We start from the raw sequence: 26,024 nt of genomic DNA on the forward strand, positions 1-26,024 counted from the left end.
GCCTCAGTTTCCCCCTGGGCATCTGGGAGGACCCCGGGGGCCTGGGTGGGAGGGGAGTTGGGGGAAACTATGAAATGACTCTCTGCCGAGAGGAGTCAGGAGCTGGTCCTACCACTGTTCCCAGGAGTAGGGGCCAGAATCAAAATGGGGACCTTGGGACAGAAGGGTCAGCGATGAATCAGGAGACAGCCTGCGAGTCTGGACATTGACATGACCTAGAACTTGAGACAGGACAATGATTCCCTCAGCTCCTAGTCTTCCATTTTTTTTCCTGCTCCCCAGTCCCTCTGAGCTCTCTCTCCGCAGCACGAAGCCTCCAGAGAACAGCATGGAGTTTAGAGAGAGAACGCTGGCATTCCAGGCCCGGCTCGGACATTTCCAAGCTGTGCAGCTCTGGGCAATGCCTTAACTTCCCTGAGCCTCCATTTCCTCAGCTGAAGGTCAGGCAAGGATGAAGACAGTAACAAGGACACCTCTGAGGCCTTGCTGTGTACCAGGTGGTGTGCTGCAAGCTGGCTGGGGTGGACTCTAGTACCATCCTCCTAGTTTACAAATGTGCAGAGTGAGATGCTGGGGAGTGAAGCGAGCTGCCTGAGATCACACAGGGAGAAAGGAGGCCAGGAGAGCCCTGCCACTCAGAGGGCTGGGTGCAGTGACAGAGAGGAATGTTCTGGAGGCCGGCACTGTCATCCTCTTACAGCATCACGAGGATGCTGGTGGGGGGGGGTTGCATTTGCAAAGATGTCCACGCCGCCATCACCTGCCCCCAGGCTCCCTGGCAATACTACTTTGTTCTCTTCCGTAAAGAAGTGGCTTCTGTTTCTCTGCCCTCTTGAATTTGGGTGGGCCCACAACTGCTTTACTCAATTGCTGTTGTTTAGTTGCTAAGTTATGTGCGACTTCTTTGGTGACCCCATGTGTTGTAGGCCACCAGGCTCCTCTCTCCACGGGATTTCCCAGGCAAGAATACTGGAGTGGGTGGCCATTTCCTTCTCCAGGGGATCTTCCTGGCCCAGGGACCAAACCTGTGTCTCCTGCATTGGCAGGTGGATTCTTTACCGCTGAGCCACCAAGGAAGCCCGCTTTGTCCAGTAGAATACAGAAAATGGCATGGCTGGTACAAGGGGCAGCCCTTAACTAGCCCAGTTGCCTCTGTTTTCTGTACCCTGGAGCCAGCCTCCATGTAAAAAGTGCAACTACCCTGAGTCCACCCTGCTGGGAGAGGCCCAAGTGGTGTGGAGGGATCTGAAAGAGGAAACACTGCCCAGAGTGAGAAGCCACAGACGCTGAAGAACTAAGCACAGGAGGGAGGCGAGTGGGCATTTCTCAGGTGTCCTCCAGTCAGGCCATGTCAGGAAATCCCAGCTAAGCCCAGTCAACCCACGGAATTGGGCACAGTAATAACAAATTTTTCCCAGACACTAAGTTTGAGGATGACTATTACACCTCAGTAGATAACCAGAACAGATGAGAAAGTCCTACAAGAGAAGAGGAAGAAGAGGAAAAGCGACAAGAGGAAGGAGTTAAGGTTATAAGAAGCGGAGCTGCTCCGCCCTCAGGCCCCAGGCTGGGAATCCGCCTGACTTAGTGCCCTCTGACACTGGCCTGGCCCTGACTGGCCCCTGGGCGCCCTGGGCTGCTCTCTCCCCTCCTCACATGAGGAGATGAAATCATGACCCCTGAGGTCCCCTCCAGTTCTTAGGTCTCCACCATGGGGGTCCTTCCAGCCCTGGTTCTGTCCTACAGACTCAGGGAACTGTGGGATGCCCCTGCCCCACCCTGGGCCTCTAAGCTCCTGGAGAGAGCAGCATTTCCAGCCTCTGGTCCCACAAGTCCAGCCTGGCCAACCTGTGGAGCCAGAGCAGGAGGCCACGGCCTGCTGACCCTCACACTGTCTCATCGTGGCTCTGAGCCTGTGACGGTGCCCTGCCAGGCCCTTGATGGGATCATATTCACAGTCATCCAGAGAGAGGCGTATTATTATTAGCTCATTTTTCAGATGAAGAATCTGAGGCTCAGAGATGTTAGGTGACTAAGTCAAAATCACACAGCTACAAATGTGAAGCCAGAATTTAAACCTGGAGGCCTGAGTCCGTGGCTCCTTCTTATCCACTATGCTAAACTGCCACCAGAGGGCATGTGTAAGAACACAAATACATCACCCGTGATCCCCTCACAATCCCACCCATGCACCTACACACTCACACACTCGCAGCTACACACACACACACAGGCACAGATCCATGGGCCCAACACTGACAGCGACACATATATAGACACCACTAACACTGGTACAGACTGAGCTGCTGACAACCCACATTCACATAGCTGCACACAAACACTCCTACAGGCACACCTCTACCATACATATACACATGGACAGGGACACGCTTGCCATGTGCTCACACATCCCTTACACTCTAGCCCTACAGGCTCATGTGCAGACATCTGCATTCATACACACACATGCACACACACAAACACTGCACCTTGTTTAATGATGCCCGGGAAATGAGAGTCATTATTTTTATTTAAAAAAAAAAAAGAGAGAGAGAAGGACTCTCAAATGCCAATAGATACAGTGTGTTTTTTTCAGTCCTGAAAGGTTTCATAAGCAAAAGTCACCCAACAGTGCCACCTGCTGAAGGCCAGTGGTTTTCTGACTTCTCCTTTCTTGCCCCTCCCACCCTCATCAGAAATCTTCCCTCAGTTTGCCCTACAGTGCTCAGGACCTGGGAGCTGAATGGGGGGAGGTGGGAGTGGATGTAGATGGGAGAAGAGAGGAGGTGTAGAGGCGGAAGAACACGGAGAAGGGGAGAGGGAGCTGGCCTCCAGGAGCCAGGCAAGAAGAGGGAGGTGGAAGCAGGGTCCCCAGGGAGACAGAGGCAGGGAGAGCAGGTAGGAGGAAGTTGGACCAAGAGACTGTGAGAAAGCGCACAGAAAGAATCAGACCAGAGGACAAGTCAGGCATGCAAGGGAGGTAAACAGAGAGGAGGAAGGAAAGACAAGGAGAGAGAAAAGGAGATAGAGGAAGACAATGAGGCAGGACATCCTGGCATGCCCGAGCCGGCTAGGAGCCCCCACACCCTGCCCCAGGACCCGCAGATGCAGCGAGCCTCCCTCCACAGGGTGGCAGGACCTGAGGGGGCAGTCTGTTCTGAAGGCCTGGACAGCCATGCCTCCCCTGGCTCTCCAAAATGTCTGTCCAGCAGCCCCTGCCCCAAAGGGGCTCAGATCAAGATGGGCTGACTCTCAACAGGGAAATTTCTTATGTGAAATATCTAGTTTGGCTTCCAAGGTGCACAGAAACCCATCGGAAAAGACCCTGATGCTGGGAAAGATTGAAGGCAGGAGGAGAAGGGGGCGACAGAGGACGAGATGGTTGGATGGCATCACTCACTCAATGGACATGAGTTTGAGCAAACTCCGGGATATGGTGATGCAGTCCATGGGGTCGCAGAGTTGGACACGACTTAGCAAACGAACAACAACACAGCGGATTAGGAAGAGTCAGCCTTGGAAACTTCCAGGGTCCAGGTGCTGCTTGCCGTCCCATCCGTTTGTCATGTGGAGTGGAGTGGGGGGGGGGGGGAGGAGTGGGCAAAGCGTCCTTGTCATCTTGTTTCTTGATAGAATCCCTGAGGAAAGAGAGAGGTGGGGATCGAAAACTCCTCTCAGATTTCCTCAGTGGTCCTGGGCATCCCAGCCCACAGCAGCTCTCCAGCACATCTCAGGGGCATAGTAGGGCCCTGTGGAGGAGGCTATCCCCTCCCCAAGTCTCTTGTGAGGAGAAACAGCCTGCAATATCATCACCCCTACCCGGTGGGGCTGATCAGTGATCACCCCCACCCTGTGGGGCTCAGGGAGGCATCAGAGCTGGACAATCAGCAGAAAAGCACAGACCTCCAACTCACTCACCATAGATCTCACTGATCCCTTCCCAAGGGGGACATGGAATGCACAAGAGGAGGGCATGCAGAGGGGATGAGAACCCGGCCTCCCAGCCCATCTCCTGGCCCCAGTGGAAACCACATCCAGGAAATCCTGAGTCCTGGGCTCCCTCTGGGTGGCAATCATGGGGCCTTCATCCTGCACTCTTAGGGCCTAAACTCTGGGCCTTCGCTCTCCCAGTGAGACACTGCCTTCTACAGAAGGGCCCCTGGCAGGGAAAGTCTTGGGGCAATTCTGTTTTTATGGAGCCTCAGGATGCGTCCTGTAGCTCAGCTACTTCTGTTCACCTTTGTTGAAATGCACAGGACCTTCCCTGCTGCAGTGAGCCGGCTGACAACACAATACAGAGCAGGTGCTGGCTTGCATCTCATTTGCATGTGGTTTGCATATGCTTCCTGACTTCTCAAAATACCAGGAAACCCTCCTCCATACTGTAACTTCTTGGCATTCACAGTCCCTCCTGACTGACAAGGGCCATTTCAGAGCCGTGGACTTGCATTTGCTTAGCGAGAAGAGGAGTTCAACTGCAAACCGGGCAGAATCTAAACTCTTTTAAACAGACAATCCTGCTCCACCCTACCTCCAAGCAGTCTCGCCTCCCACCCACTTCTGTGGTCCCTCCCCTCCTGCCAGGCCAGATGATGCACCCCTCACTGAAAAAAAATACCCTGCTCCTCCCTGGCTAATGCCGCTCCTCTGCCTGGAATGCCCTTTGCTCTCCTTCTCTACCTGAAAAATTCCTACTGACCCATCAAGACCAGTTCAAACAGAACTTGTACAAAGCTTCAGCATCTCATCTTCCCCACCCTGGCACTGGTACCAGTGAGCAGAGCTATTGCCTCTCAGTGGGCCCAGCACTTCAGCTCCTTAACAGCCAACCATTAAAGAGATGATTTACTGTATCACAAAGTGATGATGTCCAGCATGTGTCTTTCCTATTAGACTGTGAACTCATTGAGGGCAGGGACTGCAGAGTATGCATCCACCAGAGCATAGCCTATAGCTCCTTGCAATGGAAAATGGCTGTTTAATCAACTGTTTGATGAACAAGTGAATGAATGTGTCATTTATTGTTTTCTCCAAGGGCCTTCCTGCTCAAACACACTGATTTTTCCCTCCATCATGGCTCATCCAGATTGGGTTAAATAGCACTGCTATTCCACTCAATATTTTACAACATGAATCAGCACAGAACAGAGGGCCCTCAGGGCTCCAGCTCCATAGAGATCCCCATCTACTTTTGAGCAACCAACTCTTCACAGACAAAACCCTAAATTGGAGGCTAAAACCCCAGGTAGGGCCTTGGGCCCAACTCCAAGTGAGGCAATGGGACCAAGCCTGCTGCTTAAGCAAGTAACCAAGCGGGGAAATTTACAGTTAGATAATTGGCAGCTCTGGTGCACAGTCAAATGCAGTAAATTAAGTGTTTTCCTGTAAATCAAGTTTATGATTTGCACTGGAGATGCAATTGTTAAAACTGTTCATTTTAACCGCAAATAGCAGCTGAAAGAAACCAATTTAGGAGTGACAGATTGGTTTTGATTCTAAATGTAGTGCTAAAACAGTTAATTTTAATAACATCCATTGGACAGGAGTCTGCTTGTTACTTAATATCATAGTCAACAATTTGAAAACTGCATGTTCAGCCACTGCTGCTTCCGCTAAAAATTAATCCCATTTTTCCCCTGAATGGAGGCATTTCCCAGCAGGAAGTGGCATATCCACGCAGGAGGGCTTTCCTCATTCATGAGGTTATGGCCTTCCCACTCTGGAGAAGAGAGGCCACAAGAAGGTCAGCTGTGGATGGAACGAAAAGTAGGAGCACCCTCGATGGTAAGCAGGACCACAGTCAGCCGCTTCTGTCTACGCATCTCCAGGGATGTAGAACACGCCTTCTTACTTCTCACCTCTTTTCTCCAGGAGCATCTCTGAAGCTGCATAGACATCAACTTTTTTATCAATGGTCCAGACCTCCAGTAACTGGAAGACAGTCTCCTTGTCTCTGCCTCTCCTGCATGGCTTCTTTTATTCTCTAAGTAAAACATGTCGATGCCCAAGCCCACAGCAGGGTAGTGTGGGAGAGGGCCTTGGGGACCAGTGGTATTTACTGGGTAATTCTGAACAAACAGGACAAAGTCTCATCTTCCAAGTTTTTCACCATCATCCTTGTCATTTCAGGACACACACTCCAGTTTATCAATATCCAACCTTTCTTTGTGGTGTCCAACACTGGCCAATTTTTGTCATAAGCCAACTTGGGTCCTAAGCACACATTGGGCCTACAGCTTCCCAGGGTGAGGAAACCTTTCGGCTAAAGGAACTCCTGAACTCTTTCAATGGCTTGCCCTGATGTTTCACAGGCTCCAGGCTCTGGTCTCAAATTTTAGCATACACTGGAATCACCTGGAGGGCTGATAAAACTGGGCACTGGACCCCACCCACTGATTCTGATAACAGCAGGTCTGGGCAGAGCCAGGGAAACTGCCTTGCTAGTAAGTTCCTGGGTAATACTGAGGCTGCCTGCCTGCAAACCTCACTCTGAGTAGCGCTGATATAGGGGATCCATATTATTGTCACCACCTCCACTCTGTTACAGATGAGGAAGCTGGAGGCCAGAGAAGCAGGATGCAGAAGGGAGGACGAACAGCCCCTGGACATCAATACAGCATCATCACCACACCTCCTGGGCCTTACCTCCTACACTGGGAGAACCATCCCTCCCCAAGACATCACCAGGAGCTCCAGATTCCCTGAGAGGAAGGCGCACAAATCAGCCCATTTATCCAGCTCTCGTTCAATAATTTCAAAAGGTATTTAAAAAGGAAAACTTCTGTAAAAGAAGCAAAAGCCTGTTCCCTTTCATGGCCACCACTTGGAGGAATGGTTCTTCTGGAGCCTCAGCAATCGCTTGTAAGAGTCTATTATAAAGGGAAGCCTAAATCACATTTATGGCTCATACTGTAAGGCAAATGTAGGTATTAAAATTGTTCCTTTTAAATGATAAACACCCGCTGAAATGGCGCAATAGAACCACATCAAAAACTGTTTTCACCCAAACTAACTGACTCAGGAAAGGCAGTAAATAGTGAATTTGACTATAGTCCCCATAACTGCTGTTGATATAAGGAGTGGGGAGGGATGGGGCGATGGAGAGAAATTAGCACATGGAGACCATATTTGTTTAGATGACATTCACCAACTTGCCTGCCCCAGCCTTCTCCAAGGTGTGACAGGTGGAATTTCACCCCAAAAGGGACACTGGCTACTTGTTTTCTCCCCTGGTTTTAGATAGCGAGGCCTCCATTTTACTGTGCATATCACAATCGTTACAGTTTTTATTTTGAGAGGGAAGTAATGGAAAAAATAGTTAGTCACCCATTCATAATCTCTTAAACATTATTTTTAAGCTGATAGTTGCAAAACAAAATGCAATCTTTCTAACATCTTCAAACAATTACTTGTCATTTTCCCAGTTTCCATAATAAAAGAAAATGGGAGGGGGGGAAACTCTGACTCTGACTTTGGCAAAGATGAAGGACAAAGTAAATTCTGCCCAGAGATTGTTCCATCAACAAAGAAGGCAGTGCCAAGCGAGGACAAGTGGTGGGAATTCGGGGCAGAGCCTCTCCTGGTCTACCCTACCCCACCCTAAATATAATGTAAAGTGGGTCTAATTACCTGAGCCTTGTTAAGCAAACTTACTTCTGCCCACCCCCTGGAGGAAATGGGGGGATATGCCCACCTTCCTCCCCTGCCCCAAGAGACTCAATAAATGAGGAGTCACAGCTAGGAGTCAATTTAACTCCTCTGAGCATCATGATGAGGGCCTAACTCATAATGGATGGAAGGATGGACGGATGGATGCTGCTGCTGCTAAGTCGCTTCAGTTGTGCCCGACTCTGTGTGACCCCATAGACGGCAGCCCACCGGGTCCTCCGTCTCTGGGATTCTCCAGGCAAGAATACTGGAGTGGGTTGCCATTTTCTTCTCCTGGACGGATGGATGGAAGGATGAAAATAGCCACTGTCTCTTGAGACTTCCATGCCAAGACAAGGCTTCTCAAATTCTCAGTGTGAAAGGACCACTTTTCATTTGCAATCAGTTCATCTTCTAATCTGTTAAAGATACTTTTGTGAAATAAGTTAAGAGGCCAAGTTGCTGAAACAGTGTCTAATTCTTACTCTTAGTTTCTGTAATAAACTTAAATGTGCATTAATTTTTTTAAACACCATCCTTGTAGAGAAGGGGGACAAAAAGAAATTAGAAAAATACGGGAAACCTATTGAAAATGTGTTCATTTCTCATTTCCCCAGTACCCCTAGACTCCCCCATCCTGCAACATAAATTAGTACAGTCCACGTTTTCATCAAAATTCTGCTGTAATAAACAGTGTGGAGATGGTGCTGGTCCCGGGGCCAGGCTTGGAGCAAAGCTACACTGGGGCTCAATACTGGGCAAGTCACACACATAAACTGCCCTGTCCTCCAGGCCAGATATGAGTGCTCTCATACCTACTTTTCTGATGGGGAACCTGAGGCCTGGGGATGGTTAGTGAGTTGCCAGTTTGCAAAAGCCAATGGCTAGAGAGTTAAGCTTTACACCCAGATCTCTCACGCTCTGAGGCTTCCCAGGTGGCTCAGTGGTAAAGAAGCCACCTGCCAATGCAGGAGATATGAGTTCAATCCCTGGGTTGGAAAGATCTCCTGCAGGAGGAAATAGCAACCCACTCCAGTATTCTTGCTGGGATAATCCCACAGCCAGAGAAGTCTGGCGGGCTACAGTCCATGCAGTCGCAACGAGTCAAACACAACTGAACAACTGAGCACAGAAACATACTCTCAGGCTCCAAACCTTTGTATTTCTTGACACCAGGTTCCAGAGGTGGCCTTAAAGGGTGGAGCAGAAGGATAATCTCTCTCCTGGTCCGGGGAGGGCTCCTCCAAGGACAGAGACTCAGGTGAGGAGCTAGGAGAGGAGGAAGATGCTCAGTGGGAGGCAGGGCACCCCACAATCCAGAGGCAGGAATGTGCTTGGTGTGAGGTGAGGAGGACCACAGAGGAGCCAGAGTGGGTAGGGAGAGGGGACAGGGAGCCTGGCCAGAGGTGGCCTGGTGGCTGCTCTCCCTGGGCAGCCAGGGAAGGCACTGGCCCTGAGCCCAGAGCAGGGAGTGAGGAAGGAAGTCAGCCACTGGCTCTCTGCCTGTGCCTTGATCCTCACCGTGGAGCCCAGCGTTCCCATTTTGAAACCCATGGAGCGGTAGTTGGCATTAAAAAAAAAAATGTAAATCTGACAGAAGACTCTCTCGTCAGGGTATTTCTCCTTTACAAGAGTTTAAGAGACTAGAGGGGTCAGAGCGACTCTCACTTCCTGCTGAGCTGTGTCTGTGAAGCTTTGAGCGCAGAGGACCAAGGGCACAGGGCTGAATGTTCAGAGAGGCCCGAAATGAAAGGGAGGATCAGAGAGGACGTGCCAGCTGCCCCAGCCTGGCCGAGCCGTGCTCCGTGGGCCCCGAGGGACGGAACGGGCTTCGTTCAGGGAAACCAAGGGCTCTGGCAAAGGCCCACGAACAAAGTCAGGCCTGGGAAAGCAAGTTAAAATCTCACTACCCTCAGAAGGGGAGGATCTCACCTCTCTTCTCTTGGACACCTGCCCAGCTCTGTCATTCAAAGATGCTTCAGGAGGGGCCTCACTCACAGACTCTGAAAGCAGGACTTCCATGCCCTGCCGCTCCCCTTGCCCCCAGGAAACTGCCCTAATCAGAAAGTCCAGAAATCTGCTCCTCTTGTCTAATGTTAGGGCACTTCAACTAATACTGAGTGAGGCCCTCTCGGACCAGGCTCTCTGTTAAGGATGGAAGTTCAAAGATGCAGGACACTCCACACCTGCCCTCTGGATACCCCCAAACTGGGGGCGGGGGCGGGGAGTGAGTGAGGCACAGAAACTGTTGTACCACAGAGAGATGAGTAACTTGATAGAAGGATGTCTAAGGTTTTGAGTGCCCAGAGGAGAGGCCCTAACCTATCCAGGGAGAGTGGTCAGGGAAGGCTTCCTGGAGGAAGAAGGCATACCTGAAGTAAGCCCTTCCTGAGCAAAGGAGGGAGAGTGGCATTCCAGGCAAAAACACACAACAGCAGCAACAACTCTGAATAAAAGACTTAGTTTTCTTTTCCTGGTTAAGAGAAAGAGAGTTTTCATAGTTTCTTAGAGTGAGAGTCCAAGCTCTTTATTCCCTAGGTAAGGAAATTGAAGCTCAGAGAGGTAGGGCATTGCACCCAAGGTCACATAGCAAGCTGGGGTGGGACGGAGGTTCAGAGGCTCCCCAGGGTCCCAGGCCAGGTCCTCTCTGCCATCTCTTGCTGTGACTTGAGCTGTGCTTTCCCCAGACAGGGATACCACTTGGAAAGTAGAGAGAAAGCTTCTGGAGGGAGCAGAGGTGCCTTGAGCAAAGGAACTCAAGGGAGCCAGGCAGTCCTGCTCGGTCCCCAGGGAGCATATCTGACAAGTGACACACAGGGAGGCAGCACAGAAGCAAGTCACAATATCAAGGACCCTCACAGCAAATAGGAAACTGTTGTTTCAACATCACTGGCCACTCACTGGCCCCCTCCTTCAGAGCCACCCCCAGAGGAGAGAAGGGTATCGCCAACTCCCCTGGAGAAACCCTAGCACACCTCCATTCTTAAAATCTGGCTGCTGAGCCAGCCTTAGAGGTGGGAGGGAGATTGGTGAGGGCAAACTGGCTGGATTTCAGCACCAGGTGACCGGTCCAAGCAGGAAACCCCACTTCTCTATTTGCAGTGGGTCTTGGGAGAATTGATAACCACAGCAACAAAAATAACAACCATAATAACAGCTCACACTTAGCCCTTAGGAGAAGCCACCTTCAGACAGCTTCTGCAGGTCAGCTCACATGACCTCCACAACAACCTGCCAAGTGGGTATCATTAGCATCCCCATTGTACAAATGAGGGCACTGAGGGTCAGAGACACAAGGTCACTTGCCCCAGGCCACAGAGGTTGGGAGTGGCAGAGCTGGGAATTGAACCCTCTTTGAGGCTCAGTTCTCTGTTCCTGAAGAGTGGGGCTGATCACCTCCTGGAGGAGCAAGGGGCCTAGACCAAAAACTCACTGGCCTAAGGGGAACTGAAGTGGGAGAGAGACATGCAGGGCCACAGAGAGCAAGGGCAAGGCCCCTGGAGTGGTGGGAGATGGCAGACAGGAGCCAGCAGAAGGAGGGCCTGCACTTTAGGGAATGAGGCCCTCCAGTCCAGAGAGATTCTGAGAAGCAAGGCAGGCCAGGAGAGCTAAGCCTTGAAGCGTGAGCAGGTGGGACTCAATGCCCGGGGGTTGAAGGAGGACATTCAGGCAAAAGGAACAGTGCGTGCAAAGGCTTTGAGACAGAGTGTTCCAACAGCACTAGATGCTTTCATCTTTGGAGCAGCTGGTGCCGGGATGGGAGCAATGATACTATGAACAATCGAACAAACAGCAATGCTAAATGAAGATCATGGCATCCAGTTCCATCACTTCATAGCAAATAGAGGGGGAAACAATGGAAACAGTGACAGGTTTTATTTTCTTGATCTCCAGAATCACTGCAGACGGTGACTGCAGTCATGAAATTAAAAGACCCTAGCTCCTTGGAAGAAAACCTATGACAAACCTAGACAGCATATTAAAAGGCAGAGACATTACTTTGCCGACAAAGGAACATATAGTCCAAGCCATGATTTTTCCAGTAGTCGTGTATGGATGTGAGAGTTGGACCATAAAGAAGGCTGAGCACCGAAGAACTGATGCTTTCAAACAGTGGTGTCAGAGAAAACTCTTGAGAGTCCCTTGGACTGCAAGGAGATCAACCCAGTCCATCCTAAAGGAAAATCAGTCCTGAATATTCATTGGAAGGACTAATGCTGAAGCTGAAGCTCCAATACTTTGGTCACCTGATGCAAAGAGCCAACTCATTGGAAAAGACCTTGATGCTGGGAAAGATTGAAGGCAGGAGGAGAAGGGGATGACAGAGGATGAGATGGTTGGATGGCATCACTGACTCAATGGACATGAGTTTGAACAAGCTCTGGGAAATGGTGAAGGACAGGGAAGCCTGACGTGCTTGCAGTCCATGGGGTCGCAAAGAGTTGGACAGGACTGAGTGACTGAACGACAGCAACAACAGCCTTGCTCTGGAATCTAGGTTTCCTTGTGCAATGGACAGAGCCCAGCCTGGGGGTGCAGAGCCCTGGATTCCTGTTGTGGTTGTCCCTGACTTTCTAGGTGACCTTATTTATTCATGCATTCTACAAATGTTTACCATGTGCCTACCATGTACTTGACATTGTCCTGAGCCCTGGGGCATGCGTTAGCCCACAAAACAGTCACAGTTCCTGCTTTACTAGAGCTAATGGCTGAGTGAGGAGACAGACTACAAGAAATTAACAAGTAATCTGCCCTCTAAACCTTCATTTCCCAAATCTTACACTGAGATGCTATCTGGTGGGACTGATCAAGCATTCACTACATAGTAGAACAAGATGACACCAAAAGTCAAGAAAAACTCTGTACCTCTAATTTGATGGGTGATCTTGGGAAAATCACTTTACTTCTCTGTGCCTCAGTTTTTTAATCTGGGAAATGGGGATGTTGTGTATTCGTATCTACTCAAAAACATATCATCTATTCTCCCTCATCTGAGAACATGTGTGAATATGAGGACGTGAGGCCTGGGCCCTGTCCACAAGCACTTCTGAGAACCCCCACCCCTCCAGCTCCTCTGTGACTCTGAAACCTGACCTTGCACTGCTCCCTATGATCTTTCAGGCCTCAGGACATTTGCACATGCAGTTCTTCCACCCAGTAAACCATCCCCTAGCCCTTTTTTTTTTGCCTGGATGATCCTTTAAGGTCCAGCTTCACTATAACCTCTTCAATTAACCTTCCCAGCTCCCACTTCACTCCAGACAGAAATAGCTTCCTCCTCTGTGATATGTGTATGTGTGGATGTGTGTATTTAACTGATTTAGAAATAAAAGTATAAAATGCCTTTGATAAAAAATTTTGAACTTTTTTCCTAAAGATGTATAGAATAAAAAGGAAGTCTCACCTTCCACATGGACTCCCTGCCCTCAATACCCAAACTAGCCCCCTGCTAACATTTTGTGCTTCTTTAAGGGGAAAATAAATTATGTAAGTATATATAGTGGCTTCCCAGGTGGCACTAGTGGTAAAGAATCTGCTTGCCAATGTAGGAGACCTAAGAGACACAGGTTCGATCCCTGGGTCAGGAAGATACCCTGGAGAAAGAAATGGCAACCCGCTCCAGTATTCTTGCCTGGAAATCCCATGGACAGAGGAGCCTGGCGGGGTGTAGTGCATGGGTCGAAAAGAGTTGGACAGGACTCAAGCAACTTAGCACATACGTACAGCACATACTCAATAAGCCCTTTTGATGTGCCACACGCTGCTCTAAGCAGCTTGCATTGTTAGCCCTTGCTAACATTTTGTGTTTCTTTTAGGGAAAAAAAAAAAATTAAAGAAGTATATATAGTAACAAGAATAGCTAACGAGGACTTACTCTAGGCCCAGCGCTAGTTATGTTTTATGTGTATGAAATACACTGAAACCTCATAACAGCCCTACGATCAGATGCTATTATTAGCTCCATTGTACAGGCGAGGTAACTAAGCCTAGAGAGGTCAAGTGACTTTCCCAAGTCACACAGCTGGCAAGCAGGAAAGCAGAAACTTACACCCCAGCAGGCTGTGCCAAAGGCCACACTTTCAATAGTCCTTTTTTGATAATACAAATGTGTTCATATATACCCGCTTCTGCTCCTGGCTTTATTTTGCTGAAAATGCTACTCTGAATCTCTCCATAGAAGCACAAAAACAGCTATATTCTCTCCTGCAGCCACTTGGCATGGAATCATCATATCTTATATACTCAGCCCCCTGATGGACATTTTGGTGGCATCTAGTTGCTGTTACAAACATTCATTAATACTCAGGCTTGCGTCTTTATCTTGATGCACTTTTGCAAACACATCTGTGGTCTGTGGCCCTGGAACAATTGTGCCAAAGGGCATGGGCTTTTCAAATTTTGAGAGATGTGGCCAAATTGTCCTCCAAGTGCTTGGGCGACTCTGGGTTCTCACCAAGGCTGTTGTACTCATAGTACTGTGAACCCACTTCTGAAATACTGAGCAGGGTGCTGGTCCATCAGGGTCCCTTCCAGATCTGAGCTTTCTGGGGCCTGGGGCCAGGGTGCGGGGTGGGACTTGCTCTCCTCCAGAACCCCAGGGCACTTAGACTGAGCTGTGAAAAGGCTTGAAAGAAGTCCAGGATCTTTTTAGAGAACCATCTTGAGTCAGTTTCGTGTAACAAACAGCAAGAATTTCTTGGGCACCTTCCTTTGGTACAGGAAGCATCGACTAAACCGGGGTTCCCAAAATCAAACACTTGAGCCAGGCAGGCTGCCTAGAAGGGTGACATGGGCTGGTCGAAGGTGATGCTAAGGAGAGCAGCCACAGCTCAGCTCCAGCGACACCAGGCAGGAATGCCAGGTCATGAGCCAGATCTTACAATTTTTACAGAAAGACAGAAACCTGGATTTTTAGGTGAATTTATCCTGATACTTAGCAGAACAGCTGGCACTTAAAGACTCCTTATGTACTGAATGAATAAAGAAAAAATGAACAACTCTGAAGCGCATGTTCTTCCCTCTGCGGCTCAGTCTGGCAGAAGGATCCACCTCTGCAGTAAGAGATGCAAAGCCCTGTACTCACCTGGACTGGTGGGCAGGGCAAGGCCTACTATGCTTCATGCTCTCTCTGGGTCCCCAGCAGTGGTCTCCCAGAACAGGGGTCTCCAGAAACCACCCACCCCAACACACACAGACCCATCATCAAGTAGATATGAGTTTTCCAGGGGGCTGAAGGGGGAGAAGACACTGCCCTTTTCGCAAGGTCACCTCGGGTTTAAAATCAGCCTTGTTCAGCAAATCCCACACCTTGTTTTGAATTCCTCCCCCACTCACCAGAATTGCACAAGGACGTTAAGTGGTTAAGTGAGTTAACGTCCTCTACACGTTGAGGGACATTCATCCTGTCTCTCCTGTCAAGAAGGAGGGATCCTATCTTACTGCAATTACACATCAGTTTTCAAAACTAATGAATGGTCAGTATGTGGTCCTAATCCCCATGGTTATGTGTTTTGGGTTATTAGGACTCATAGGGAGCAGACTGTGGCACCACAGCCAGGGTATCCCCTAGAAAACATCATCCCAGGAAGCCAGGGTGTGAAACGGCTGTGTGATTCCAAAGTTTGCCTTTCCGAAGGACAGAAAGAAGTCCTCAGGGCAGAAGACTCACGAGGAGGCAGGTACAGATAGGCTTCCCTGGTGGCTCAGCAATAAAGAATGGGCCTGGCAATGCAGGGGATGCGGGTTCAATCCCTGGGTTGGGAAGATCCCCTGGAGAAGGAAATGGCTACCCACTCCAGGATATTTGCCTGGGAAATCCCATGGACATAGGAGCCTAGCATGGGGTCACAAAGAGTCGGACGTGACTTAGCAACTAAACAACAAGAGAAAAACACTTGACTTGGGAACAGGATCATGGGGCACCCAGGGAGCCTACAACTCAGCCTCTATGAAGCTCAGTAGCTCCAAGGAACATTTCTCAGCTCTCTGGGCCTCATTTTTCCCATCTATCAAGTAAAGGGCATTTGTAGTGCCAGATATCATTTATCATATAAATCAGGGAACTTCTCTGTTTTTTCATTCAAGGTTCAAAACAGTACTTTATGGTTTTTTTGTTTTGTTCATTTCCTTTTTAAATGTAATTGTCTTATACTGGAGTATCATTGATTTGCAATGTTCTGTTAGTTTCAGGTATACAGCAAAGTGGCTCAGTCATACACACACATATATATCCATTCATTTTCAAATTCTTTTCTCATATAGGCTATTAAAGATTATTGAGTAGAGTTCCCTGTGCTATACAGTAGGTCCTTGTTGATGATCTATTATATACTAGGGTATGTATGTTAATCCCAAACTAATTTATAACTTTTCTATGTTTTGAGTAAACCATATGGAATTACTATCTTGTAGGTCAAAAATAGTTGGATATCGGCAATCCCACTTGATCCAATCTCAGAATAATTACTCCAGGACACTGAGCATAAAGCAGGGCTGTCCTGAGCAAACTGGGACGAGCTGTCACCTATGGCTCATGACCATACTGATTGCGTCTCTCCATTACTTGAAATACAAAACACCACCCCCCGCCCCCAGCCCCTCTGTCATTAGGCTGAGGTATAAAGATTAAGTTAATGGCGGGCGGAGAAAATCAGCTTTGTTGGCAAATTGTCTCTGATATTTATTTTGAACATTAAAACGAATCATTCCAACTAAAGAGGGCTGTAGTGCGCGGCCCATTAAAATGCATGCATTATGTATAACTCTCTGGCTTCACCTCCAAGTATTATCAGCCTAAAAAGCAAACATGGTTTTTAAAGCCCCTTGTTTACGACATCCCGTGACAGCTGATTAATGGCCACAGTTTCCAGATCTGAAAGCTTAGTAACCCAAGCTAGAAAATTCAATCTTATTTTAATATAGGAGAGGGGGTGAGCAAGAGGGAGGGCAGCAAAACGGGAACAGAGCAGAGCTCTTCAAAGGAACCCAAGCTGGGGGTTGTAACCATCAGAGCAGCATCACTCAGGTCTCTCCTTGGGCACTGTGTTGTTTCCTAGGGCTGCTATAGCAAATGGCCACAAACTCGATGCCTTAAAACAACAGAAAGCCATCATCCCATAGTTCTGGAGGCCAGAAGTCTGGGGCCAGAGTGTCAGGAGGGCCACACTTGCTCTGACTGCTCCTCTGCCTCTTCCAGCTTTCGGTGGCTTCTGGTGTTCCTTGACTTGTGGCTGCATCGCTCCCATCTCTGCCTTCACATCCCCTTCCTCCTTGGTTTCTGGATCTTCTCATTCTCTTATGAGGACACGTGTCATTGGATTTAAGGCCCAGTCCAATTCAGAATGGAGAAGGAAATGGCAACCCATTCCAGTGTTCTTGCCTGGGAAATCCCATGGACAGAGGAGCCTGGTGGGCTATAGTCCATGGGGACACATGTTAGCGACTAAACAATAAGAGCCACCAGTTCAGAATTATCTCACTTTGAGAGTCTGACCTCAACTACATCTGCAAAGACCCCGGTTCTGGGCAGACACACCTCTTATGGTGGGGACACCGTTCAACCCACTGCACTTCTCCTTCCATCCCCCGGAGAGCTTCCTCTGTCCTTAGGAAGGTCATGGGACCAACCAGACCTGCAGATCCTGCCGGATCCCAGGAAGCTCTCTGATCTGTCCACATTTGGGCCCTCTCGCTGCCACCTCCCGGCTCGGACCCCAGCCAGCCCCGTCGCTGGTTCCCTGCTGCCGTGCCTACCCCTCCAGCGGGTCCCCTGCCAGCAGCTGGAGCAGACCCTCTAAAGAGCCCACCTGACCCTGTCACTCCCCCTCTTGGCCCTCAGTGGCTACCCAGAGCTGGTAACTCTCCTTATTGTGGTCAAGAGGGCCTGCCAGGTCTGCCCTCCTTCCATCCTGCCACCCTTACTCACAGGGCACATCCCCTACGGGGTCAGTCTGGGCCACATCATCCCACTGCCCAGCAGGAGTCCTGTTCACCAGTGTCCCTGCCTGGATGCCTCAAGATCTCACCTCGATGTCACCTCCTCTGACACAGCCAAGGCCCCCACCATCACCACCAGACATCCTCTATTTCTTCTTCATAATATTCATCACACTTACATCATTCATTAATGGATTCGCTTATCTTTTCAACACCCGAACATGAGAATGCTAACTGGCCTGCCCCCAAACCCTCCTGTAGCATTTACAAGAACTCACACCGCCTTGTCCCCACACAGCCCTGCATGGTGGGTGCCACCCTCCTGCCTGCATCCTCTCCTCCCACTTCCTCCCTGTCCACTCACTGTCCAGCCATAGCAGCCTCCTCCTGTTCCTCCGTAAAGCAAGCCCTGCCTGCCTCAGGGCTCTGCACATGCAGTTTGCTCTACCTGAAATGCTCTTCCTCCAGATCTGGCCTATTTGCACCAAGCAGGAGAGACCTTCCCTTAATCCTCGCCTTTCCAGTACATCCTCCAGACCCATCAGTCTTACCCTCTTCTATCGTTTTCATAGCAATTATCACTAAAAATCACCTCACCGTAATGGTTTCAGGGAACTTTTTTTGCTTTCTGATTTATCCTCTGTGCCACCCAACTAGGAAGTGAGCTGCTGAACACAGGGACCTTGACTATTTCATTCGCTGCTCTATCCCCAAAGACCTAGGATGCTGCTGCTCCCATTCCTACCAACATGTTGTTAGATAAGTGAATGTTTGCTCCAGAGTCTATCTAGTACAGGTCCAAAGACAGAGCAAGGACTTACAAATTCCCTCTGTGTAGCTCTCTTTGTTGTGGGTGAAGGAATACCCTTCCTAGAATTCCTAAGACCATCTAGATATTATTCTAAAGACATCACCACCAACCACACACACACACATACACATACATACATAATGCTTGGACAGCTCCACATTCATTCATTTGTTCATTCATTCATTCTGCAAAAGTTTACTTAGCATTCGCCATGAGCCAGGCACTGTTTTGGCCCCAGTAGTGAAGTGGAGAGCAAGCTGACCCATCTCTGCCCTCTCTGAGCTGATACCCCTATTCCATCCGTGCCTATCCTAAGAGATTTCTAGCAGAGCAGCAAAGCACTCTCTCTTTCTGAGTCTCAATTTTCTTATCCGCCTGAGGGGAAACAAAATCTGGTCCACTGGCCAGGAAGTTCCAGGACTGATGGGGACTGGAGACCGATCACTGAAAGTGTGAGGCCTCAGAATGTTCCTGGCCTATCCCTCCCTACTGCTTGCCAACCATGCCCACTCCCTCTCCACCCAGGCCCTGCAGTCCTTCTGACCTGCACAGGAGTACAACCTTAGGCATTAGACACACCTGAGCTCAAATGCAGCTCTGTGAATGAGCTTGGAAAATCACCTAACCTGGCACAGCCCGAGTTCCCTCATCTGTAAAATGGAGATCATAACATAAGTAAACTCTGTTGGGAGGATAGAATGGGACATGCTTCATAGAGATCCTGTACTCCCTGGTATGGGGAACGTTGGTCACTCCCCTGGAATGTCCCCCCTCTTCCCTGCTGCCTGCCTAACTCCTGTCCATCCCCAAGACACAGGCCAGGTGACCCTCCCCAGGAACCCTCTCCTGCCCTTCACCCACTGTCTACACTGCTCAACCCTGTCAGCCAATCAGCTTTCCTCCTGAGCACAGGTTTAGGGCAGTGATCAGACCAGTCCTCAGCATGCCACACAGTGCCTTACATGGCGGGGCACACAGTAGGTGCTCAGCAAGGATTCCACTTACTGCTTGTTCACTGAGTATCTGCTCCTGCCAGGCCCTGTGCCAGGCTCTGCAGACAGCAATGATGTGGTCCCCTTGCCAGGGGCATTCACAGCTTGGGAAAGATACAAACACACCACAAATAAGCCCCCTGTGTAGAGGTATAGACAGAGGCATGGCGTATGGAGAAATCAGGTGTCTTCCTAGAGAAGCTGGACCTTACACCAGCCACCCTCTTGGCCGAGTGGAAATTTCACTTGGTAAGTGTATTCTTGGAAAGAGGCACCGGGTTTAGCATTCCTGCTGGCATCAATGTCAGTCTATGAGTCCTAAATCCTGATTTATAACTACTTCTTTCATTAGCAAAGGCTGACTTTTGATCAGTCTGTTCCCAGTTCTTCACCATGTAATTAAAGACCTTAGAACCAGTACACAAATGGGGTGGGGTCAGAGGTCCATTTCAGGGACACCCGGATGTGGGAAGGAGAGCTGCTGGCCTCAATCATTCCCTACTTACTAAGTTTATTATGACAGACTAAGAAGAGGTGGCAAGAATACACAGAAGAACTGTACAAAAAAGATCTTCATGACCCAGATAATCACGATGGTGTGATCACTCACCTAGAGCCAGACATCCTGGAATGTGAAGTCAAGTGGGCCTTAGAAAGCATCACTACGAACAAAGCTAGTGGAGGTGATGGAATTCCAGTTGAGCTATTTCAAATCCTGAAAGATGATGCTGTGAAAGTGCTGCACTCAATATGCCAGCAAATCTGGAAAATTCAGCAGTGGCCACAGGACTGGAAAAGGTCAGTTTTCATTCCAATCCCAAAGAAAGGCAATGCCAAAGAATGCTCAAACTACCGCACAAATGCACTCATCTCACACGCTAGTAAAGTAATGTTCAAAATTCTCCAAGCCAGGCTTCAGCAATACGTGAACTGTGAACTTCCAGATGTTCAAGCTGGTTTTAGAAAAGGCAGAGGAACCAGAGATCAAATTGCCAACACCCGCTGGATCATCGAAAAAGCAAGAGAGTTCCAGAAAAAGATCTATTTCTGCTTTATTGACTACGCCAAAGCCTTTGACTGTGTGGATCACAATAAACTGTGGAAAATTCTGAAAGAGATGGGAATACCAGACCATCTGACCTGTCTCTTGAGAAACCTGTATGGAGCTCAGGAAGCAACAGTTAGAACTGGACATGGAACAACAGACTGGTTCCAAATAGGAAAAGGAGTACGTCAAGGCTGTATATTGTCACCCTGCTTATTTAACTTATACGCAGAGTACATCATGAGAAATGCTGGGCTGGAAGAAGCACAAGCTGGAATCAAGATTGCTGGGAGAAATATCAATAATCTCAGATATGCAGATGACACCACTCTTATGGCAGAAAGCAAAGAAGTACTAAAGAGCCTCTTGATGAAAGTGAAAGAGGAGAGTGAAAAAGTTGGCTTAAAGCTCAACGTTCAGAAAACTAAGATCATGGCATCTGGTCCCATCACTTCATAGGAAGCAGATGGGGAAACAGTGTCAGACTTTATTTTTCTGGGCTCCAAAATCACTGCTGATGGTGATTGCAGCCATGAAATTAAAAGACGCTTACTCCTTGGAAGGAAGGTTATGACCAATCTAGATAGCGTATTTAAAAGCAGAGACATTACTTTGCCAACAAAGGTCCGTCTAGTCAAGGCTATGGTTTTTCCAGTGGTCATGTATGGATGTGAGAGTTGGACGATGAAGAAAGCTGAGCACCAAAGAATTGATGCTTTTGAACTGTGGTGTTGGAGAAGACTCTTGAGAGTCCCTTGGACTGCAAGGAGATCCAACCAGTCCATCCTAAAGGAGATGAGTCCTGGGTGTTCACTGGAAGGACTGATGTTGAAGCTGAAACTCCAATACTTTGGCCACTTCATGCGAAGAGTTGACTCATTGGAAAAGACCCTAATGCTGGGAAGGATTGGGGGCAGGAGGAGAAGGGGACGACAGAGGATGAGATGGTTGGATGGCATCACTAACTCGATGGACATGGGTTTGGGTAAACTCCAAGAGTTGGTGATGGACAGGGAGGTCTGGCGTGCTGCAATTCATGGGGTCGCAAAGAGTCGGACTTGACTGAGTGACTGAACTGAACTGAGAATTGTATGGCTCCTAAATTTTCCAAAATATTCAGACAAAACATATGTCTTAAAAAGCTCTTTCTTTTTCAATATCAAAACCAAAACATTTGGCCTCCCCAATAAACTCTATTTTCTTGTTTGTTACAGGGAAAACTGAGGCCTAGAGAGACCTGCTGGGCCCAAGGTCCCTCTGTGATTCGAGATTGAGCCAGGACCAGAACTGGGGCTCCCGCAGCCCAGGCCAGGACTCCACCCACCACCTCTGGGACTCACTCCTAGGCCCCAGGAAGGGTTACTCTTGCTGTGAGCATGCACCTTAAACAACCTCTCTCCTCTCTCCCTGACAGGTGCACTTTCTCCCCCCCACATGGGGGAGGATGTCGCTTCCACCTTCCCACCTTCCGAAGGCCAGGGAGGGGGAGTGAGGTGGCGCCAAGAGACAAAAGCCACCCAGCACGGTCTGAGAATTGACGAAGGGTTGGTGCCACGCTGTGCTCTGTAAAGGCAGTCATTTAAGTTAATAACTGTGAATTTGGGACTGCAGTGGTGCTGCCACTGTGCCTGAGCCCCCGCAGGGAGACCGCTGGGCTGAGATCTTAGCAGGGCTGCCCCCCTAGAATGCCCTTTGTGGCAAGAACAACGATTGCCTGCTTGTGCTGTCTGCTCTTATCTAGTCATCAAGCCAAGGTCCTAACAGTCATCTCGCCACATCTTTCTCCGCGTTCGGAGGGTGGGGAAACATTTGCACCAACCCCTGCTGGTCCCCACAGGCCCTGGGGAGTGCGTCATTAGGACATGTCACTGTAGTGGTCAGATGCCATGCACCTCCAGCTGTAGGGCCTCACACGCAATCTGCCCAGTGGCAGGAGAATGTCAGCAGCCAGGCCCTAAGACAGCACAAACCAACCTGCAGGCTGGCCCTCAAGGCTCTATTATTCTCTGATCCCAGGCTAGCTTCCACCAATCCTGGCTACTCTGTTCCCATTATATAAAATCCCATTCCCTTCCCTTCTCTCTATATATATCCAAGCCCTCTGCAAGTCCCAATCCATAGTCCTCCTCCACCAGGAAGCTTTCTATGATTGCTACAATCCTTCCCTACACAACCCAAGCCAGCTCGAGTTCCTATCTGTCCCACTCACTTCACACTTCTAAGTTTCTTATTCTACTTTCATTAGTTACCTTTGCATGAGGGCTCATTGTGTGCTTACCTGAGCTATAAGCTTCTAGGGAGCAGGGGCTCTATTTTACTTGTCGCTGAGTCCCCAGGGCATGGCAGATTACTTATCATAAAGCAGTTCTCAATACATATTTGTTGTTTCCCTCTAAGTGGGCCTTGGTAATTTAGATTCAAGGGAGGAAGGCCGTCTAAATGCCACAGCTGAGTTCTAGGATGTCTAAAAAGAAATGTAGGCTATTCCTTCAGTTCATGATGTGTGGTAGCTCATGAATGCGGCTGTACATCAGGCCTCTATCTAGAATTCCCTTCCCCCTCGTCCACCTGGAGAAACCTGATCTGTCCTCAATGCCCAGTATGAACACTGCCCTCTCCGGAAGCCCTCCTTCAGTCCTCTGGGCAGACTCACCATGCCCTTCTCATGGCTTTCAGACACACCTGGGTTTGAATTCTGTTAGGGGTTGAAGCAAGGAAATCAAACCAGTCAATTCTAAAAGAAATCAACCCTGAATACTCACTGGAAGGACTGATGCTGAAGCTGAAACTCCAATACTTTGGCCATCTGATGCGAAGAGTCGATTCATTTGAAAAGACCCTGATCCTGGGAAAGATTGAGGGCAAGAGGAGAAGGGGGTGACAGAGCATGAGATGATTGGATGGCATCACCAATTCAATGGACATGAACTTGGGCAAACTCTGGGAGATAGTGAGGGACACTGAGGCCTGGCATGCTGCAGTCCATGGGGTTGCAAAGAGCTGGATACGACTTAGTGACTGAACAACAACAACATGGGTTGAATTGCATCCCCTGAAAACATGTTGGAGTCTGAGCCCCCAGTACCTGTGAATGTGACCTTATTTAGAAGCAGGGTCTTTGCAAATGATCAAGAGAAGATGAGGTCATGGTAAAATACACACACTACTATATATAAAATAGATAACCAACCAGGGCCTACTATACAGCATAGGAAATTACTCAATATTGTGTAATAACCTATAATGGAAAAGAATCTATAAAAGAATATATATTTGTACATTCATGTAACTGAATCATTGTACCATACACCTGAAACTACCACAACATTGTAAGTCAACTATATTTCAATAAAAATTTAATATATATATATATATACATATCATGCCAAAAAATATATATATAATTAAAGATGAGGTTACTGGGGCAGGTCCTAATCCTGTATGACTGGTGTCCTTATAAAAAGAGGAAATTTGGATAAGAGAAAGACCTGCACAGTGGGAAGACAATGTGAAGACCCAAGGAGAACGTTATCCAGAGCCAAGGAGCACCCAAGGCTACCAGGAGCCAAGGAAGAGGCATAGATGAGATTCTCTCTCACGGCCCTCAGAAACAGCCAATCCTGCTGACAATAAAAATGTATGTCTCAGCCATTTAAAAAAAATACATTTGAATCGGTTCTATTGAGATGGATGAAACTGGAGCCCATTATACAGAGTGAAGTAAGCCAGAAAGAAAAACACCAATACAGTATACTAATGCATATATATGGAATTTGAAAGATGGTAACGATAACCCTATATGCGAGACAGAATAAGAGACACAGATGCATAGAACAGTCTTATGGACTCTGAGGGAGAAGGTGAGGGTGGAACGTTCTGGGAGAATAGCATTGAAACATGTATATTATCATATGTGAAACAGAACACCATTCCATGTTCGATGCATGAGACAAATGCTCAGGGCCGGGGCAATGTGATGACCCAGAGGGATGGGATGGGGAGGGAGGTGGGTGGGGGGTCCAGGAAGGGGAACACATGTAAACCCATGGCTGATTCATGTCAATGTATGGCAAAAACTACTACAATATTGTAAAGTAATTAGCCCCCAACTAAAATAAATAAATTTATTAAAAAAAAAAAATGTATGTCTCATCATTCAGAGTCTGGCCTTGATTTCAGACGTCCAGCCTCCATACAGTGAGACAATAAATTTCTGTGGTTTAAGCCACCAGCCAGTGGTACTTGGCCTCAGCAAGACCTAGAAAACCAATACAAATTTCTGATTCTGACTCTGCCTCTTACTGGCTGGTTGACCTTAAGGCGATCTATGTAAGTCTCTAAGTCTCAGTCTCTTTCTCTTTAAAATGGAAACAGCAGATTTAACGCAAACCCCTTTCTCTTTTCCCATCTTCATATATCCAACCTGCATTCCCAGCATCCTTTGCAGGTAGGTGTGGCCAGGTGGCTGAGTCCCGGCCAGTGGATGGTGGGTGGAAGTGATAATGCCCCGGCTGACCTGCTTCACAGAGTCCTCCGCACTTGCTCTTGCGTCCCCATCTGCCAGCAGAGAATGGTGAGGCCCTGGGAGGTGGCAGAGCTATGAGAACCCCTGAGTGACTGCCAAGTGGCACCACCTGTGGAACACTGCATTATCTTTACTATTACAGGAAAGGCTGAGGTTGCTCACAAATGCAGTTCCCACATCCTCAAGAAGAGAAATACTAGTAACATAGCATGCTCATGAGGATTAGAAATATTATGGTAGGCAAGTAGTTAATAGTAAGTTTTTGATATCACTACTACTCTTTCCACCTGCTCTAAAACAGAGCCTGGAATAAGTAAGGGAACAAAAAATTCCCAGTGAACTACTGTCAATTAAAGAGCACTGACATCACAAATTGATGTTATTTGGATTTTGTTGTTTTTCTAAGCTTGTACATGCGTGCTAAGTCACTTCAGTCATGTCTGACTCTCTGCAACCCTCTGGACTGTAGCCCACCAGTCTCCTCTGTCCGTGGGGATTCTCCAGACACCAATATTATAGTGGGTTGCCATGCCCTCCTTCAGGGTGCTTGTGGATTGCCAACACAGGGATTGAACCCATGTCTCCTGAAGCTCCTGAACTGCAGGCGGAAGCCCTTTGTAAGCTTACTTGTATTTAATTCATAAATAATTTTTGATCTATGTTTAAGGGGAAAAAGCACTGGCATCATGAGTCCTCATCTCTAGCTTTGTGCCAAACTTTGGCAAAGGCTTAACCCTCTGGGCCTCAGTGTCCTTGCTTATAAAATAAAAGAGTCAAGTAATATTTAAAATTGCCTATATACAAGAATTCCCTGATGGCCCAGTGGTTAGGACTCCGAGTTTTCACTGCCAGGGGCTCAGGTTCAATCCCTCTCTGGGGAACTGAGTTCCCACAAGTAGTACAACCTCCCAGAATTAAAATATTAAATAAATAATAAAATAAAATTGCCTATATGCTACAGCTCACTAGTCAATGAATGCTTAAGCTGTGCTCAGTACTTGCTAAGTCATGTCCAACTCTTGAATCCCATGGACTGTAGCCTGCCAGGCCCCTCTGTCCATGGGATTC

General features: G+C 48.4%; 1 protein-coding gene across 7 annotated transcripts in view; it reads right to left on the reverse strand.

Annotated features, from left to right (window-relative positions):
- The window catches only part of RPS24 (ribosomal protein S24), a 450,090-nt gene that overhangs the window by 294,999 nt on the left and 129,067 nt on the right, over positions 1-26,024 (reverse strand). Inside the window, exons 7-8 of one of the 7 annotated variants that reach the window (XM_081573812.1) lie at positions 8,803-8,916; positions 2,513-3,638 (exon numbers count right to left, since the gene is read on the reverse strand). The exons of 3 other annotated variants lie outside the window; for them this stretch is intronic. In XM_081573812.1, coding sequence (XP_081429938.1) covers positions 8,905-8,916 — 12 coding nt within the window. In that variant the 3' untranslated portion in view covers positions 2,513-3,638; positions 8,803-8,904. Of the gene's footprint in view, positions 1-2,512; positions 3,639-8,802; positions 8,917-15,759; positions 17,061-23,193; positions 23,277-26,024 lie in introns of those variants that run through there. 3 more of the 7 variants (XM_081573820.1, XM_081573817.1, XM_081573810.1) reach the window with 3 other exon arrangements.

This window comes from Giraffa tippelskirchi, chromosome 2 (assembly GCF_054371585.1).
Source record: "Giraffa tippelskirchi isolate mGirTip1 chromosome 2, T2T-mGirTip1v1.2.pri, whole genome shotgun sequence".
Taxonomy (NCBI): domain Eukaryota; kingdom Metazoa; phylum Chordata; class Mammalia; order Artiodactyla; family Giraffidae; genus Giraffa; species Giraffa tippelskirchi.